The sequence below is a fragment of the Ostrinia nubilalis genome, chromosome 24 (genome assembly GCF_963855985.1).
Source record: "Ostrinia nubilalis chromosome 24, ilOstNubi1.1, whole genome shotgun sequence".
In the NCBI taxonomy this organism is placed as follows: Eukaryota; Metazoa; Arthropoda; class Insecta; order Lepidoptera; family Crambidae; genus Ostrinia; species Ostrinia nubilalis.
This window is the reverse complement of record NC_087111.1, coordinates 11,324,495-11,342,762: the sequence shown is the minus strand read 5'-3', so window position 1 is coordinate 11,342,762 and position 18,268 is coordinate 11,324,495. Positions and strand designations below refer to the sequence as shown.

Sequence of the window (18,268 nt, the reverse complement as noted above, 5' to 3'; positions counted from 1 at the left end):
ATTTAATTTCGATTAAAAAAAAACTAGTAGGCGTAACCTCAAAGTAAATATTTTGTTTTGACGTGCATTGATGTAGGGTTGCATCAAATCTAAATTTACTGGAAAATATCATCTAGTTTTTTTTTAATTCAGCTTTGAAGTTTTTCTAAAAGTTAAAAATGGACTAAACATTTAAGTTTACATGGCTATAAAAAAATAAATAAAAGAGATAGCGATCTTCGGATTTTATCAAAACTTCTCTAGTCTATCCCCATTTAAACGGTATACTAATCTTGTTTAAATAATAACAATAACTTCACAAATTCCTTAAATTAGTGCATTGACTCTACTCGGACTGATTTGCGAAATTTGTGTTTATAGCCCCTTTTGTGTGAATAGCACGTTATTAAACACCTAACAAGTAAAAATTATTTATCTAATGCAATGTAAAAACCTTTTCCCTATCGTTTTTCAATGTGGATTTCTTGAATTTAAGGACGAAAATAATTATTTTGATCGTTTATTAATTATTACAAATTTTGTTAAAAATTTCCGCCTCGGCAACGTATACACTCACGACATCTTCTTCTAATTTCGACTGTTGTCGTATGCAGCCACATTTCTCTTTTTATTACTACAAAGGCGTTTTCTATTCGTTGTTGTAGTTCTTCTATTGTTTGAATCCGTTACGTACACCAGTTCTTTAGCTCGTAATCAGACGTAAAAATCTAATGGAATTAGGTCTGGGGAACGTGCAGGCCACTGTATAGGGCCATCTCTTCCAATCCACGAGTAGAAAACGCCTTTGTAGTAATAAAAAGAGAAATTTGGCTGCATACGACAACAGTTAAAATTAGAAGAAGATGTCGTGAGTGTACCTATACGTTGCCGAGACGGTCATTTTGAACAAAATTTGTAATAATTAATAAACGATCAAAATAATTATTTTCGTCTTTAATTTCAAGAAATCCACATTGAAAAACGATAGGGTAAAGGTTTTTACATTGCATAAGATAAATAATTGTTACCTGTTAGGTGTTTAATAACGTGCTATTCACACAAAAGGGGTTTTAAACACAAATTTCGGAAATCAGTCCGAGTAGAGTCAATGCACTAATTTAAGGAATTTGTGAAGTTATTGTTATTATTTAAACAAGATTAGTATACCGTTTAAATGGGGATAGACTAGAGAAGTTTTGATAAAATCCGAAGATCGCTATCTCTTTTATTTATTTTTTTATAGCCATGTAAACTTAAATGTTCAGTCCATTTTTAACTTTTAGGAAAACTTCAAAGCTGAATTTAAAAAAAAACTGGATGATATTTGCTAGTAAATTTAGATTTTATGCAACCCTACATCAATGCACGTCAAAACAAAATATTTACTTTGAGGCTACGCCTACTAGTTTTTTTTTAAATCGAAATTAAATGATGCGATTTGGGTATTTTGGTGAAATTACTAAAAAAATTAATATAAAAGTAGCCGCCTGGCATGGAACGTGTTATGGGGGCTGAAAATATAGGAAATGACCCATTCTATCCGCCAAATCATTTTGGCACACGATGCGCCAAACACCCTGTATAATAGGTATGTTCCAATTTAGAAGCAAAGGCCCACTGGCAAAACGTTATGAGGTAGAGAACTTGGCCCTTTTCAATACAACTTTAATGCGATATGCGACCTACTTTCCCGTTGCCATAGTAACCTAAGAATCGTCTTATCTATCAATCAAACTTGACAGTGACTGATTGATAACAAGTTTACCGTTTTCGATTTAACACATTTTATTTTAATTTTGTAACAATGGCCTGTAACGAAAACGTCGTTAAAAACATGGCCAACGAAATAACGAGGAACTGTCAAGCACAAAACGTAACCGTTGATCCAGAATTTGTGATTTACCTTATCGATCTTCTGCTGCTGAATCCGAAGTATGGAAAGCTGTTCTCCAAAACCATTAGTAGGAATAACCTCCAGTATTTCGTGGAGGAATGCGTGGCCATGCTAACTCGTAAGTTTTATGTAAGGTATGCCTACATTTCCAGAGGCCAGAGCATTTGCTAGGATGTAATAGATGAACCTAAGTCCTAATAATATCAAATTGTTGTTGCTCATGGGACTAATTCTGGTATAGAATAGGAACATAAATATCATAAATTTTAACGGAACGTCCGGGTCCCCTAATTTTGAATGAACTGTCAATGGTTCTCAAACTTTTCTAACACAGCTCCCCTGTTGTGAATTGAATTTAAAAAAATGGAATCTCCAAAAATATTTGAAAATAAAATAATAGTTTTCGAATTAATTTTGTTGTAACGTCAACGTGTTATAATTTTCAACATCAATAAGGAGATGCGTTATTTATTATTCTTCCTGAATCTTATAAAAACCTGCTAGTTTCGCGAGTTCAACTTCAGTTTACTTAATTATCTACATCTACATAAATTTATAGGCTTTTATAAACAGCCTTTCAACCTTGAAAATATTGGCTATACCTAATTGTTTTCTTTTTCTTTGTGTAAACAGGTGGAGATACATCCATGAACACCATGAAAATGCAGTTCATTATCCAAACAAACTATGATAAACTTCAGAACCTGATCGACAGACATCTGGAGTCCATAGCCAGCTGCCTCCGACCTCTGGTTACAGAGATCCTGGACGAAGACCCGTCACCTGAGGAGGAGGCAGAATTCAAGAAGCTTTTCCGCAAGATTTCCATCTATATTGTACTTGCGAGCGGGTTGGGTAACCCTGGAGTCATAGTTGTTAGTAAACTTAAGGCGCCTGCCTAATTATTTTAGGAGATCAAGAACTTTGTACTAAATCATTTAGACACCCCGCAAATTACAAACTTTTTGTCGACTTAATCACACTGAATGCTGATAGTTTGGTCGGGCTATTAATCAGTACAGTCATGACGTATGGAATGGAAGTGCGCACAACTTGCTAAACGTTACACCGATTTGGTATCGGCTGATTCCTCATCCTCCATCCATTCCTCGCAAGCTGAAGTGGCAATGGACAGGGCATATAGTACGCAGAACTGAAGGCCGATGGGGCGCCATGGTTCTGGAGTGGAGGCCGCGTACCGGAAAACGCATCGTGGGACGTCCACCCACAAGATGGACCGACGACATCATAAAGGTAGCAGGAAGGCGCTGGACGCTGGCCGCTACCAACTGGGCAACATGGAAAGCATTGGAGGAGGCCTATGTTCAGCAGTGGACGTCTTATGGCTGAGATGATGATGATGATGATTCCTCATACAAATTGGAAGCCTACCAAACTATGTATAGGCCGACTAAGTCAGTAGTCTGCGAGGTTTCTAGAAGATTTTGTGTCTTGGCTATAATAAGGCTAACTTCTGGCCTGATTATTAACGTAAACGTTTGTATTTTTACCAACCATGCTACGTAGACATTGAAAGAAGGAATGGCGGCGCTTGAAAGCGTGTTCTCCTTGAATGACCTGAAGATGTTTGTGGCTCTTCCTCGTGCGGAGAAGATGGCTCAACTGAACGAGTTGCTGGAGATTGTGTCTGGTGTCCGGCTGTTCAACAGAGACTGCAAGAAAGGAGGCGATGGCATACCAGACCGTAAGTACTTACACTACGTTATGCATACCTACCTAAGGCCCACCATACATGGACAGCTCGAGCAGTTTGCCAGTGATCAATATACATGGACTGAGTCATAGTCATTTTAATGTTTAATCAACAGGACTTCTTTGCTGCCAACCACCCGAAACAGTCACAACTGCTCGAGCAGTTTAGAATACTGTAGTTTGAAGCTTGAAGCTGTCGATACTAGCTACTTCAAGCTGTCCGTGTATCAGGCCAAACAGCCAACATTATTCAGGAAATAATATTACTATACCTCTGTCCAATAAGGAGAAAATAATAACAAAATTTTTCCAGTGCCCTTCAATTTGGTGGACGCTGGCAAAGCATGCCTCGCTTCGTTGTCAAACTCGCTGATAACCGTGATGCAAAGAGTGAACACACTCACTACAGCCATTGAAGATACGGTCAGCATACAGGATGAGACTGGGAATGTGTTTGTTGATATATGCCCGACCACCGACTTGACTTTGTACGTAAGCAACTGAGGTTGCGGTCTCCTATTAAACGCTGTGCTACGTCAGCGTCAAACGTTCCTATCGACGTGTATACGCCGATGTCAACGTCAGAAAGAGGCCAAAACAGTAACATTTCTATAAAAAGCATTTTGATTGGGACGCGGCCTACGGCGTTCATAGGAGACCACATCCCTACATTGCTCAGCTACAAACCTGCACTTCTATTACTATTACCTCCATCTTTCATTTTAGGGATGACTACACACAAATATTCGAGCTTCTGGCGTTCAACCGACAGTATGAAGTGTTCATTCGGAAGTTGTTGTCGGACGTAGAGACGATGGTAGAGAACGGTTTGATGTATGTGGATAAAGCCAGGAGTGTTCTCGAGGAGTTGCACGCTGCTGTCAAATACAAGGCCGCTGTGCCGGTTGTGGCTGTGTTTGTAAGTTTTACAATGTTAAATCGAATTTTAATTTCTAACATTCTTAATGCTCTGCCTACTAATTATTCTACTCGCACTTTCAAATTCTAAATCTAATCAAAAGCATCGTTATAGTAGGTATTGCTCTTTTGATAGCTCCTCTTTCTTAGTTTAGGCGAGAGTGAATAGGCACATTTGTACAATCTTAGACTGCACTCACTTAACATCAGGTGTGATTGCAGTCAAATACCTGCTTTCATCATCATCATTACAATTCAGCCACAGGACGTCCAATGCTGTAATTTACATAAAAACTCTGGGCAATACCACAGTTATACTTGTACCACAGCGTCCACAGCATACTGAGGTTATGAGCTCGTAAGGTGGGTTGACAAAAGGGAACATTGTGCTTTTTCAGCCGCTATTTTCCAAATTGTGGCAAGTGTGGCGCGCGATGCAAAACGTCATGTTTTTGGTGTCAACTGTGAACCGGCTGATGTCCACCTTGGCCACCATCCAGGACCAGATGAAAATACCGTACGGTATTCTGGAGAGGATGCTGAAAGGGCGGCACGTATGTTGTATTTCACTATTTCGAATATTCCTGTCTCTCTCTAGCTCACAAATACTCGCAATTCATTTCGTAGAGGCAAATCAAAATCGAAAGGTTACGTTTCTAGATCATAACGGATCAGGACAGAATGAACTCGAAAGTAAGCATGGAAGAACGACTGTCCCTCGGATCTCTCAAGAACTACGTTGCACACAACGACAGCTTCACATCCATGAAAGACAGGCACATACAGGTATAGATATAATTATCATACTATCGTAGATTAATCTGGCATTATGTTTATGGTTTATAAGTTAGGAAAGCCTTAAAGCACTGAAAAATGCTCCTATTTTCCTGGATCGGTTAAAAAGAAAGAAGGTACTCCAGTTGTTGCTCCAGCTAACCTTCCGACGGGACTACTCAACCTTCACTGGTTGAGTTTCTTTGATGGACAAGCTGTAGATCCTAAAAACTCATAAGACTCATTTATTTATGCAAGTTGGCTTTTAAAAAGCACTTTTACTGGATATACAGGAGTTGCAGTGGTAGGATAGTCCCGTTTTTTGACGTCTTCCTTGCAAGCTTCAATGGCTAAGTATTAACAGAATGTCTTTATTCCTAGTTTTTAGGTTTCTGCGCTCTGTGCCTAAGCGTCGGAGCGCTAATTCCGAGCAATATGAAAGTCGGACTGATTAAGTCAAAGGGCAACCGATATGGTTTCTGCAGCGTCAAGATGGCGGCTAGGTTCAGCAAGGATCCTGAAAGGTAATTCAATTAAAATACACACCACAACAGTCAAAAAAACTTGACCGCCAAAAGCAAACGTTGTCCTGAGGACGACCACTCACTAGCTAGACCATTTGTTATGCTATCACATTACCTACTACCCGGTCGAGGTAACTGCTGGAATGCGACTCTCCTTTGCACCTCCCCGCGTTCGCCCTTTCTGTACCAGAGCGTCGATGTGACGTCACGGCTGCCTGGTGCGCAGTTAACTCGATCGGGCTCTAAAACCGTACCTGAATAGACAGACAGACAGACTGAAGATACTTTTTTTTCAGATACATCAACGAAGTCCTTGACTATGCAAGGAACAATCCCAGTGTGATAAATCTTTTGAATATAGTGGAAGAAGTCTACAAGGTTAAAGATATAGACACATTGGTTACCAAGTACGTGCCGAAGAGTAAGTGCTTATAAAATATTTTTATCATCAGGTTATTTAATCTCCACTACAGGTGGCCAACTCTCTCTGATTTGCCAGAACCAAATAGCGGATTTTGCATGCACTCTCCATGCTGTTCAGACTCTTCAGACATGTTTTGTCAACATCTTTGTTTCTGTTTCTGGCAAATAAATAAATTTGAATTTGAATTTTCCTGTATAGCATACCTTTGACAAAGTATGATCAACCAAACAAAGAACAACACAAAATTCTAATAACAAATTGATCATCAACCATTTGACAATCGGAAATAAGGCCTCCCAATTATTATTGTAAGGCTGCATTTATGTCTTGCAGTAGACATCATAAGGTTTATTTTGGCGATATCATATTTTTAAAATTTTACGAGATTTCATTGATTTTCAGTCAAGGTTATGGACAGAGACATACAGACTGAGGCTCATCCCATTGATGAACACATAGAGAAGAACTACACGTGGGATATGTGGGAGTGGAAACGACGGGCTTGCCAGTGGGTTAGTGAAGTTTCATTATAAATCAGCTAAGCATAGGCAAATTACAACAGAAAGATTAAATTAGAAAAAATAATAATATCATGTATGAAATAAACGCGACCGCTCCCATACCTTACTCTTACCATACCATACTTAGTTATGCGCTAGACTTGTATAATTATCAGCTTATAATACTACACATTCAATAGTTTCAAACATGTGATTACTAAATCTTTTTTTTTATTAATACAGGCCTCGATAGTGAACTGTCAGACGCATTCCACACAAACCAACTACAGTCACCTCCGTTCCGAGATCCACTGTCAGACCGTAGAGCCTCGAGACAAGTGTATGCAGACGAGGCGTGATGCCGGCGTCAACACCGCGGCTAACAACTTCTTTTTATGGGGACTACGGGGGCAGAAGGGCGACGGACAACACTCTATGGATTTAAAGGACAAACTCGGGGCGGAGAAGAAAAAAGGTGGGTAATTAAAAAGTGGGCGCTCTGTAAGTTTGACCTTCACTGGTTGGGTTTTTATTGGCGGTCAAGCTGTAGATCCTGGCTACACAGGAGTTGCGGCAGTGGGAACGAGAGGTGGGAATAGTCTCGCTCTGTAAGTTGGAGAACATAATATGGAAAGTCATCCACTGCAGTCAAAAACTCATCAGTGGACCTGTGAGTATCACTGTCAGACCATAGAGCTTCGAGACAAGTGTATGCAGACGAGGCGCGATGCCGGCGTCAATACTGCGGCTAACAACTTCTTCTTGTGGGGACTACGGGGGCAGAAGGGCGACGGACAGCACTCTATGGACTTGAAGGACAGGCTCGGGGCGGAGAAGAAAAAAGGTGGGTAATCAAAAAGTGGGCGCTCTGTAAGTTTGACCTTCACTGGTTGGGTTTTTATTGGCGGTCAAGCTTTAGATCCTGGCTACATAGGAGTTGCGGCAGTGGGAACGAGAGGTGGGAATAGTCTCGCTCTGTAAGTGCGTAAGTCAAAAAGTGGGCGCTCTGTAAGTTTGAGAACCTGTGGAAAGTCGATCAACTATTATATTACAGTAGAGATGGGCTGACTAGTCGGGATAGCCGACTATTCGGCGTCGTTTGTAGTCGGCTAATAGTCGGTGACTATTCAGCAAAATATGTCGATTATAATCGGCGCATAAGAAAATTAAATGATTGCAAAATTATACAACTTCCCTAAGCAGTAGGTAGTCTAGGGAGGCTGTTACCTATCTAGCTACATAACTGCCTATTAGATGCCTCCTATTCACTCTCGCCTTGAAGACATATCTATACCTACTAATATTATAAAGCTGAAGAGTTTGTTTGTTTGTTTGTTTGTTCACTTGAACGCGCTGATCTCGGGAACTACCAGTTCGATTTGAAAAATTCTTTCAGTGTTAGATAGCCCATTTATTGAGGAAGGCTATAGGCTATACAACATCACGCTACGGTGCAGAGCAAAAATTTTCACGCGTACGAAGTCGCGGTTACAGCTAGTATTATTATATTAAGAACTTTTTATTTGCAGCCCGAGTGATCCAGAAGTGTTCCTGGCCTTGCATAGAGCCGGGCGGCTCCGATGTGTGCACAGCGGTCGATAAAGACCTACTGCATTGAAGAAACAAGAATTTCTATCATTTTATTACAATTTACCTATTTATTAAAGTTTTTAAGTTTTATAAACATTTTTTTTTCCAAATAATTATTTTAAAGTCCCCAGTGGTCAAATTCAGACTCAGTACAGTAAGGCCCAGAACACACGGTGAAACGCAACTGCAACTTACTTATAGACTTTCGAAACTTTCAAACTGGTCGCGTCATGTGTGGTCTCTCAACGGACGCTATGGAAGAAACTTAGATGCAACTCAAAAGTAACTAGCAGTTGCAGTTTCGTTGCAGTTGCGTTTCACCGTCTGTTCTGGGCCTAAGTGTACACATTGTTAGATTGGACACCTATTATTAGTTTAAATTAAACACATTGTTTTAAAGTAATTAATGTAATTTGCCAAAACGCCCTTACAACTAAGGCCCAGTTTCCACCAAGCGGAGCGGAGAAGATGGTCTACGCTCCGTTCCGCCTTGGTAAAAACCGGCACTTAGACTCCCCGAAGACAACAGACTAATTTGCAGTCCGTGGGATGTCTTACCATTCATGGCCAACACTTGACATTATTTTTTAGGCAAATAATATTTAAATACAAAATACACCTTTAATAATAAGTTCATCACCTCCTCAATCTATTGAAGGTGTCCCTCGCCTGTCTGGCCAGTGCGATATCATCGGCTCGCTGCTTCAAGGAAGCGGCTTCTTCGTTCAAAGCCGCCAGTGTGGATACCAGGGTCATCAGAGACTTCGGCAGAACGCCGTCAGGCACCGACAGCTTTGTGTATTTCATCTGGAAACATAAAATATATCTGTATAAGTATGAAAAGGATGGGGCTTTCGAGTGGAGGAAAGCGCAGTGTAAAACGTCCACCCACAACGGGGACCGACGAGCTCATAAAGGTAGCAGGAAGGCACTGGACGCAAATCGCTACCAACCAGTCATTATCGAAGTCATTGGCGAAGGCCTATGTTCAGGACGTCCTATGGCTGAAATGATGATGATATGAAAAGGAAAACTGACTGACGGACTGGAACTGCACAGCCTAAACTGCTGGATCTAGAGACTCCAAAATTGGCACGTAGGTTCCTTATGCCTGAGGTCTAGGGGTGGACCAAGAAATAATTTACCAAAACTTACCCATTAAGATGGTGAAACGGGGTTCCATTGAATGGGGAAACCAGATTAGTTAAGACTACTTACAACCTGATCGAGTTAACTGCACACCTCGCTGGAATGCGACTCTCCCTCGCACTCACCTGCACATCTCCGCGCGTTCGCCTCGTGTCCGTACCAGAGCGTGGATGTGACGTAAAGGCTGTTAGGTGCGCAGTTAACTCGACCAGGTTGTACTTATTTTATTCGAAACTTTACAGGAGTAAACAGGTACCACCTACCTCTTATCGATAAAAACAAATGAACCGTCAATTATTCTTACCTTAGCTTTCTCACAGCTCTCTTCATACGACGCAACCTTTTGCCTCAACTGCCTGATGTGCTCTTGTATATTCTCAGGACTCGGATTCTGAGCCGATAGGGAACTCTTCGAAGACTCCAAATCCCTCCTTAGTTCAGCCAAAAACTTGTTATTACGGTCTATTTTCGCTTGCAGCTCCGCATTTTTCTGCTTCAATTTTAAAATTTCGTAATCCTGTTCTAGTTTTTCTGATAGAATTTTGGAGTGTTGGAGAGATATGGCTATAGGGTCCAGGTGTTCGATGCCCGTAGATTTTTGACTCTCGGCGGTCTGTACGAGTATTTGTTGACATTTTTGCGGCAGTGCCTGGATGTTTACATTTAGTTTATTCAGGATCTCTGAAGTGATTGCAGCTGGAAAATTAAATAAGATAAGTTACAAAAGAGATAGGAACAAAGGCAATTTTAGGCGGCAGTAATATTTTAGTTTAATATTTGGGGGCACGGCAGTGCCCCCACCAAGTCGAGCAAAAAAGCGGCACGGCCGTACCATCCTTTTCTCGAAGCAATTCAGGCCATTTTCGACCGCCTGTAACTTCGTTGTGGATAAAACTAGAAGGCTGAATTTTCATTAGCTATGCAGGCATTGTAAAGACACGGTATATTTAAAATTTCATTCAATTTGAACCAGTAGTTTAAGAATTATAACGGGTCAAAGTTACTTAATTTTGTCACTCACTGACTCACTGACTCACCGATCATCAAAACTCTAAGGCACTTCTAGCAGACCTAGAAGCTTCAAATTTGGAATATAAGTAGTGTTTGGTGTATGAATCAAGGAAAAACTAAAATATTTGGGGGCACGGTAGTGCAACCGCCAAGTCGAGTAAAATTTTTCAATTTCGGTCCAGTTTTCTAGATACATAACTGCTGTCTACAAAATACAAAAAGAAATGAGATCCCATCAAAAACAATACTTGTCAAAAAAACCAAGTCTCGCAACTCAGTTGTTCTACGGTAAAAAGTTGTGAGATCCATGTAATACCAAGTCCAGGCCAGGAAATCTTTAACGTTTTACATAAATATATTGACTTGGCCATCGCATGAAAACACGTGTAAATTAAATTATTTAGTGCGATGGCCAAGTCAATAATTTATGTAAAACCGTTTTACCGCTGAAATACATTAAGGCCCAGAACAGACGGTGAAACGCAACTGCAACGAAACTGCATCTGCTAGTTACTTTTGAGAGACCACACATGACGCGACCAGTTTGAAAGTTTCGGACGCTATGGCAGAAACTTAGATGCAACTCAAAAGTAACTAGCAGTTGCAGTTGCGTTTCACCGTCTGTTCTGGACCTAATTGTTAGGCCTTGTTCAGATACTCGCGATAACCGCGCGGTCACTAGGTGGTTCTCATTGGCGAGCACTGAGGCTGTAACCGCGCGGTGGTTATGGTTGGTAATACCACAGAACAATAATAAGTACTACGGTAATACGAGAACTGCCCGGCAACCGCGCGATTATTGTGTAGAACTTGTCTGAACCAGGCCTTATACTTAAAGTACCTATTTCATTAATTTTAACTAACAGCATAAGTTTAGGCAGTATTATTAGAACAGGGAAGGGTCAGGTATCAATATCAAAAGGGCATTAGAAATTCAAACAAAAAATAACAGATTATCACTAATTTTATTAGCACTATCATTGTCTAGCTTAAAGTTATCAATTGACTTATTCAGAATTCAATTCTGGGAAATTAACAATACTCTCAATTTTTTTGGCTACATTTAATAACAATTCTTCAGACAAATAAGGTCCCATAAGTTGTATGGATAAAGGTAACTTATTTTTTGACAAACGGATCGGTACTGAAATAGCTGGTATTCCTGCCATGTTTGCTGGTTGAGTGCAGTAATCTTGAAATGCACACTGATCTCTATTATGCTTCGATACAAAATCACTATAAAGTGGTGCGTCACACAACGTTGTAGGTGTCAACAATAAATCAACAGAGTTTTCACCATTGAAAACATTGTTAAAATCATCTGAAATCAATCTACGTAACTTTAACGCTTTAATGAAATATTTATCATAATTTTTTGCTAACAAAAAGTAGTTTCCAGCAAATATTCTCCATCTGACTACGTTGTTGAAGCCTTTAGATCTAGATGATGCATAAAGTTCTTCAGTTGAGTTGTCTTCGTTAGTTCGTAGTCCATATTCTAGGCCGTCATATCTGGCCATATTACTGGCAACTTCACATTGGTTTAGAATAGAATATACAGCAATTGACACTGAAGTATGTGGTAATGATACAGCTTTGACATCTGCCTTTTCTTTTTCTAAAATATCAGCGACATATCTCCACGTGTCTAGCACTTCTTCACTCATTCCTTCACAATGATATTCCTTAGGTATTCCTATCCTTACTTTAGATAAATCTATATCTACAAGATCAACTGGCTTGTAAGCTCTTTTTATTGTTGTTGAATCCAAATCATCAGGGCCAGCTACACAATTCAATACAGTTACAGCATCTTCAATATTTCTAGTCAATATACCAGGCACATCCATTGAATTAACTAAAGGTATCAGGCCATATCTGGATACAAGTCCGTAAGTTGGTTTCAGGCCTACAATACCACATAGAGCTGCCGGATTCCTAGTTGATCCACCGGTGTCTGACCCAATGGCGGCTAGACACGCCCCAGAGCTCACCGCAACGGCGCTACCGCCAGAACTGCCTCCCGCTATCCTCCAATCATCAGCATTCTCGTCAAATCCCCATGGATTCCTTGTAGGTCCAAATATGGAATCAATAGTGCCTGAACCCATCGCAAACTCGTCCAAATTACACTTGCCGATTAAGCAAGCACCGGCAGCTCTTAATCGAGAATAAACTGTGGCGTCGTAAGTCGGCACGAAGCTTTTCAGCATGTTAGAAGCGCAAGTTGTAGGTATGTTGTAGGTACAGAAATTATCTTTAATTCCCACCGAAATCCCGTCCAAAGGTCTCGTTTTCTTCTCAATATAGAACCTTTTTTCACTCTCGATCCCATGGTTTTCAGCTTCATCAGCAGTTATAGTCACAAAAGCGTTCAATTCGCTCGTTTGCTTCGCTCTTTGCAAACTCAAATCCACGAAACTTGTCGGTGTTAATATTTTATCTCTGTACGCTCTGTGGATTTCCTTTATAGTATACGAAGTCAATTTGTTCATTTTTTATTAAATTACGTTTATTTTCAACTATTTTAATGATAATTTTTTCAAACACAGGTTATAAACAAACTTGACATATGGATACAAGTTTGCCAGATTACGAAGTTAGTTCATGAAGTTGAAAGAGAGTCTATTCTAGTTATTCGCAAATGAACCGGGTTATATCTAACGTTTAATGTAATAGATTTATTCTTACCTGAGGCATTTTTTTCCTTTTCGTCCCTTTGAGTAATTTCATCAAGTAAATTATTGTGTTCTTCATTAAAAATTTGGTCAACTTTCATGATCACAAATAGGAAATTGTGCAATTTTTGTAAGTTTTCAATCAGGTTTGAACTTTCTTCAACAGCGAAACAGCGACAACCAAAGAGCATAAAAGAGTAAGAGACGGCACTCCATAGATATTTTTTGAGCTCACGCACACATATGCATTTTAGAGAACGACCCGCAAATCTTTACCAACCGCACAAACTACAGGCGGAGCTACCAACATAATGCCTTATTTTCTGACAGTATTAGTGACGTTCGTAATGACTTATCGATTATCGATACTTTGCTAGGGTTGTAATTGCATATCGATATCTAGTATAGGAACCTTCAATATTTTAATGATTACTATTTTTATTTTATACTATGTGTAAGTAAAACAAAGTTTTGTAACGTAAATTATTTATTTCGAAATAAAATAGGTATATTACAATAAGTATTGAACATGACATAGCAGTTGTAGGCATGAGGAATTATTGAAAATTATAACAAAGTACAGAAATGATAATTTTGTAAACTTTTATTTTCACAACTTTTTCTAAGAAAAAATAGGATTTTTATTTATAAACATCTTTAATTTTCTTATCAGCTGATCGAACCTCAGCCCTAAGATTACTTTTCAATGCTTTGTTGCTGTGCTTTTTTACTTTTGTCAGCAAAATTGTTTTCACTTTTTATGAGGCTGTCATTAATGATTTTACAACTTTTTCTTAGAAAAAGGTAACTTAATATTTTAAACATCTTATCATAAATTTATTTATTATGTTGTTGACATTTAAACCAACTAAAATTACAATTTGTACTCAACATTAAGAAAATGAATTTTCCAACATTTTCCATATATATCTGGTCGGCAATATGGTCATGATAAAATTGTTTAGCTTCATTTACGGTGGTACATAATTGAATTGTTGGATAAACGAGACTTTTTTTATCATGCCACCATTCGCGAAGAGATATTTATATGCATACAAATCATTGTCAACAGGAGTTTTCACGCTCAAACACTCTTCACAAATTAAACAAGAACTGTTCTGTAATAGTTTGGCAGCTAAATACCCGCTTACATATACTACTGGTTGGTTTTCAAGGCTACACAAATTTTCAATGGGCTGTTCTAAGTTTTCAGGGTCCGGGATAGACAACACAGGATAAAATTCAGTGTCTGTGGAATCTTGAACATTAATTTTTATTTCTGTGGTTTTTAAATTAGTTTTTAAAATGTCTTTATATTCCAGCATATGTTTATTGTTGTCTGCTTCACAATTAGCACTTCTGCTATGAGGCACTTTCAGCCCAGTAACCATGCTTGTTTTAAGCGCTGCAGTAAAGTGCGTGATAGTGGGATTTCTATTGGTTACACTGTGTTGCCTAATGATTCCAAATAAGTTTTCCAGAGAGTCTTGGTTAAACTGTCTAAGGTTCATATATTTAAACCCTTCATTCTTTAACTTTTCCCAAATATCGTTTAAGGATTTGATAGATATTTGATATCCCTTTACGCATTTAACATTTTTTAGTATCGTGTTTTCTGCTGTTATAAATTTTATGGTTTTTAACTTATCAGTATAAAAGGTCCAAGACTCAATGTGATTACTTGATGTGGAAACATTTTCCCGGATCCCTTTCTTTACGTCATTTAAAGATGATGGACCATTTGTACAATCAAATAGTTTATCTAACTGTTCAATCACAAATGCTGTATTATTGCAATCAGAAACTTCTTTCCATGCCATCATTTTTAAAATAGCTGCCACGGTATTACTCAGAGCATGCGCAGCATACTTCACCCTCATCTTAGTTTTGAATGTTGGATTTACAATGGTACTATTCAGTTTTTTAATATTTAAAAAATTTCTGTTGTGTTCTTCTGCAACTACCTTCGCTATATTCCTTATTGTTTTTTTTTGCATTTTGTAACTGTCGCCAAAGCCTCTTCTCTTTAATTGTAAATGTTGATGAAGTGTCTGTAATAAAAACATTTCCATTAGTAAAAAAAAACAACATTAAAGCAAATTGAATTGAATATTGGTTTATTAATCAGCAATTTTACTTAGTTTTTTAAATTAGGTATGTTTTATCTTACCTTTCATTTCAATGTTTTTCTTAGGTCTTTTATAACTGTGGACTAATATTTCTGCCTGTGCATCTTGATGGCAAATGTTTTTATCATCTGAAATATTATAAATATGCAAATTAGTTTAAAATTTATTTTGTTGTTTTATGAAACATATTATTTCCAAATCAATCAATCATTATCAAGTTTTAAAAAAATGCAAAGACAGGATAATGATAGCTCTTCTCATAAAATATGAAGCGTGGGCCCACCTTCAATAACAATGACATAATATTAAATTAAAGGCATTTAGAGGTTTTAATGTTCTGCATTCTGGATGCGGTCTGCGGGTATGTCAAGACAATCTGTAAGTGGTCGTGATAAGGCAATCAGTCACGTGTGCTTTGCGTTCTTTGTTCGTATCCGCACGGTCAAATCTCATTAATATAAAATGTACAGAAACCTAGAATGTTGTACATATAAGTTCATTTTGACCTGACTGCAGACTGCAGAACGCATCCAGGGTGGCATTCTTTAGTTTGAGGGAAGGCATATTTTAGAAGGTAAATAATTAGTTTGTACACTTACCATGAGTAATGGGTTTATAGGTCATATGTTCTGGTGCATTGGAAGTAGAAGGAAGAGGTTCAAAAGTTGTTTTCGCAGAAATACCAGAATCTGGTATATCCACAGCTCCCAAACATGTTGAATTTAGTTGTTTGGTTGTAGTTGTAAGGGGAACTGAAAGCAGATAATGAAATGTGAATTGGGTAATAAAATGTCATGTTCTTACCCAACTTTAGGGTACAATCAGTCTAGTACATGTCTTGCTCACATTAAAAATTACTAGCTTATAAATATTATTAAACTAGCTGACCTGGCTAATTAATGTAGATTGCCTAAAATTTTTCAAATTGGTCCGGTACTTTTTTTGAAGAATTTGTATTACACAAATTACTAAAGTCCCTCTAACTCAACACACATTCTAAGCTAAATTGTGTTACGAGTGGGTTTACTACAATATTCAAGCTGTGGGGTTCTAACCCGCACTTTAGGCTATCTTGGCTCGAGTTACGGAGCCGATCAAATACAAACAAACAATTAAATATTTCCTTTTTATATTATTAGTATAATTTTAGATAAACATACCTCGTTCAACTGGATTTGACTTCTTTGGAATGCAATATGAATGATCATAAAGAACTGTAACAAAGTATAGATATAATTAATAATTGAAATTATATATTATTTATTGATAAGCATACAACACATGTTTGTGGTTACAAAGAAAGAACCTTGTTAAATTGCATTCGGTTGGTTTGTTTTGGAAACCAAAGAAAATTAATTAAGACATCTAAATAATTCAGAAAAATTGATAGATAGTAAATTAAATTTTAAAAAAATAATTGAAGTCATCATCATACCTGTCTTGAGGTTTTCTTTATTGGAGTCTTTTACATGAAGAGGAAACTCTGTCAAAACTTCATCTGGCAAGATGGGATTGCTCAATTCCAGTGTTGGAATAGCTGAGTTCTTCAGCCGAGTTCCTTTGGCATTGAAGGATTCAGGAGTGAAGTGCCCACCACAAACAAACTTCAGTTGGTGTAACTTTTCAATAGGTACATATGCTAAGTCTTCTAAGCCAGCATTTTTAACCCACATTCGACAACTGAAATAAGAAATACCTATTAGAAAAGAAAAAGAATAACAAACTGAAATTTATTCATCAACTAATTTCTTTTAGTATTGTTATGCAATTCATTTGCAGAGTACGAAACAAAATACTGAAATTAAAAATTGGTTATGGTTATTTACTGTATGATTAAAAATATTAATCCCAGCCTTTAAGTTTACACAATCAGTAAAATTATCTTGTAATAAATGAGTGTTATTAGAAACTCACCGGTCAGAATCCAGAGGAAACCTACTCAAAAGTAAGGGTGATCCACCACGACTTCGCCTCTTATTACAAATAACGCACTTCTTGTTGTTTCTACTCTCCATTATCAGTAGAAGCCTAAAATGAAATAGGTATTAATTAAACAAAGCCTATAATTTCTCTCCAACCAGTGTCAATGCCCTGGTTCATGCATTTACCAGTTTTGAAAGTACATTTACATTTTCATCACATAGGGTTGTTTTTAATGAAAAATAGATTTGTAATAGATGTAATATTTCAAGTAAGTAGATAACATACCCATTAAACAGAAAAGTAAATAAGAGTTTAAACTTCTGTAGAAGTTGAAACACAGCTTATTTAAAAGAGTCTCTATCTCACAAAAAACATAACACTGAACAGCAAACTTTATCACGCCCGATACGGAGGAACTTAATCAACTCAACGTAAACGACAGAAAAGTTTATTTACAGTAATATTGCACCAAATCTGAGAAAATAACTTCACACGAATCAATTCGCCGGTTAAAAACTCAAACTCAATTGACAGACATTTTTTTTCATTTGTCAAACTAACAATACTACCAACATAAGGACACTAACAATTATTTTTAGTATGGTGGTATTGATCCGCGGGTTCCCCTGCTATAGTAAAATCAATCCAAAATGCACTTTATTGCTTAAGGGATAAGGTTGTATATCAATTGCTACATATAGAGACTAGTTTTTGTATGAGAAGTGTCTACCCACTGGCGACAACTAGCGTCAAAACAATGAACTACTAGACGTCAATGACCATAGAGAAAAGTAACATCCCATCAAAAACAATACTTGTCAAAAAAACCAAGTCTCGCAACTCAGTTGTTCTACGGTAAAAATTTGTGAGATCCATGTAATACCAAGTCCAGGCCAGGAAATCTTTAACGTTTTACATAAATTATATTATTGACTTGGCCATCGCACTAAATAATTTAATTTACACGTGTTTTCATGCGATGGCCAAGTCAATATATTTATGTAAAACGTTAAAGATTTCCTGGCCTGGACTTGGTATTACATGGATCTCACAAATTTTTAC

The 18,268-nt window shown here is 37.8% G+C and overlaps 4 protein-coding genes across 4 annotated transcripts; 1 reads left to right on the top strand and 3 right to left on the bottom strand.

Annotated features, from left to right (window-relative positions):
* The first annotated feature begins 1,722 nt into the window (after positions 1-1,722).
* On the top strand, positions 1,723-7,285 carry LOC135083847 (cilia- and flagella-associated protein 206). Its single transcript, XM_063978587.1, has 11 exons — positions 1,723-1,991; positions 2,507-2,748; positions 3,401-3,578; positions 3,900-4,074; positions 4,313-4,505; positions 4,903-5,058; positions 5,165-5,290; positions 5,660-5,802; positions 6,099-6,223; positions 6,629-6,738; positions 6,970-7,285. Exons 1-11 carry the CDS (start codon positions 1,784-1,786, stop codon positions 7,207-7,209), a joined length of 1,896 nt encoding a protein of 631 aa, XP_063834657.1. The 5' UTR covers positions 1,723-1,783; the 3' UTR covers positions 7,210-7,285.
* A 1,420-nt stretch (positions 7,286-8,705) lies between these two features.
* On the bottom strand, positions 8,706-13,353 carry LOC135083919 (uncharacterized). The gene is made up of 3 exons (XM_063978673.1): positions 13,168-13,353; positions 9,770-10,161; positions 8,706-9,123 (listed from the first exon to the last, which is right to left on the bottom strand). Exons 1-3 carry the CDS (start codon positions 13,343-13,345, stop codon positions 8,953-8,955), a joined length of 741 nt encoding a protein of 246 aa, XP_063834743.1. The 5' UTR covers positions 13,346-13,353; the 3' UTR covers positions 8,706-8,952.
* On the bottom strand, positions 11,423-13,084 carry LOC135083917 (glutamyl-tRNA(Gln) amidotransferase subunit A, mitochondrial). Its single transcript, XM_063978671.1, has one exon. It carries the CDS (start codon positions 12,969-12,971, stop codon positions 11,484-11,486), a length of 1,488 nt encoding a protein of 495 aa, XP_063834741.1. The 5' UTR covers positions 12,972-13,084; the 3' UTR covers positions 11,423-11,483.
* An 87-nt stretch (positions 13,354-13,440) lies between the features above and the next one.
* Positions 13,441-17,939, bottom strand: LOC135083918 (THAP domain-containing protein 5-like). Its single transcript, XM_063978672.1, has 6 exons — positions 17,198-17,939; positions 16,719-16,963; positions 16,444-16,497; positions 15,883-16,035; positions 15,325-15,411; positions 13,441-15,205 (listed from the first exon to the last, which is right to left on the bottom strand). Exons 1-6 carry the CDS (start codon positions 17,296-17,298, stop codon positions 15,078-15,080), a joined length of 768 nt encoding a protein of 255 aa, XP_063834742.1. The 5' UTR covers positions 17,299-17,939; the 3' UTR covers positions 13,441-15,077.
* Positions 17,940-18,268: the final 329 nt, after the last annotated feature.

Bases quoted from the DNA above. Each gene is read 5' to 3' on its own strand.
- LOC135083847 (XM_063978587.1), top strand. From the start codon at position 1,784: ATGGCCTGTAACGAAAACGTCGTTAAAAACATGGCCAACGAAATAACG. The intron at 5,291-5,659 runs GTATAGATATAA...CTTTATTCCTAG, and splicing joins TGAAAGACAGGCACATACAG to TTTTTAGGTTTCTGCGCTCT. The intron at 6,739-6,969 runs GTTAGTGAAGTT...TTATTAATACAG, and splicing joins AACGACGGGCTTGCCAGTGG to GCCTCGATAGTGAACTGTCA.
- LOC135083917 (XM_063978671.1), bottom strand. From the start codon at position 12,971: ATGAACAAATTGACTTCGTATACTATAAAGGAAATCCACAGAGCGTAC.
- LOC135083919 (XM_063978673.1), bottom strand. From the start codon at position 13,345: ATGCTCTTTGGTTGTCGCTGTTTCGCTGTTGAAGAAAGTTCAAACCTG. The intron at 10,162-13,167 runs GTAAGAATAAAT...TTAATTTTCCAG, and splicing joins AAAGGAAAAAAATGCCTCAG to CTGCAATCACTTCAGAGATC. The intron at 9,124-9,769 runs GTAAGAATAATT...TTATGTTTCCAG, and splicing joins AGAGCTGTGAGAAAGCTAAG to ATGAAATACACAAAGCTGTC.
- LOC135083918 (XM_063978672.1), bottom strand. From the start codon at position 17,298: ATGGAGAGTAGAAACAACAAGAAGTGCGTTATTTGTAATAAGAGGCGA. The intron at 16,498-16,718 runs GTATGATGATGA...ACTTTGTTACAG, and splicing joins TAAAGAAAACCTCAAGACAG to TTCTTTATGATCATTCATAT. The intron at 15,206-15,324 runs GTAAGATAAAAC...TTTTTATTACAG, and splicing joins GAAAAACATTGAAATGAAAG to ACACTTCATCAACATTTACA.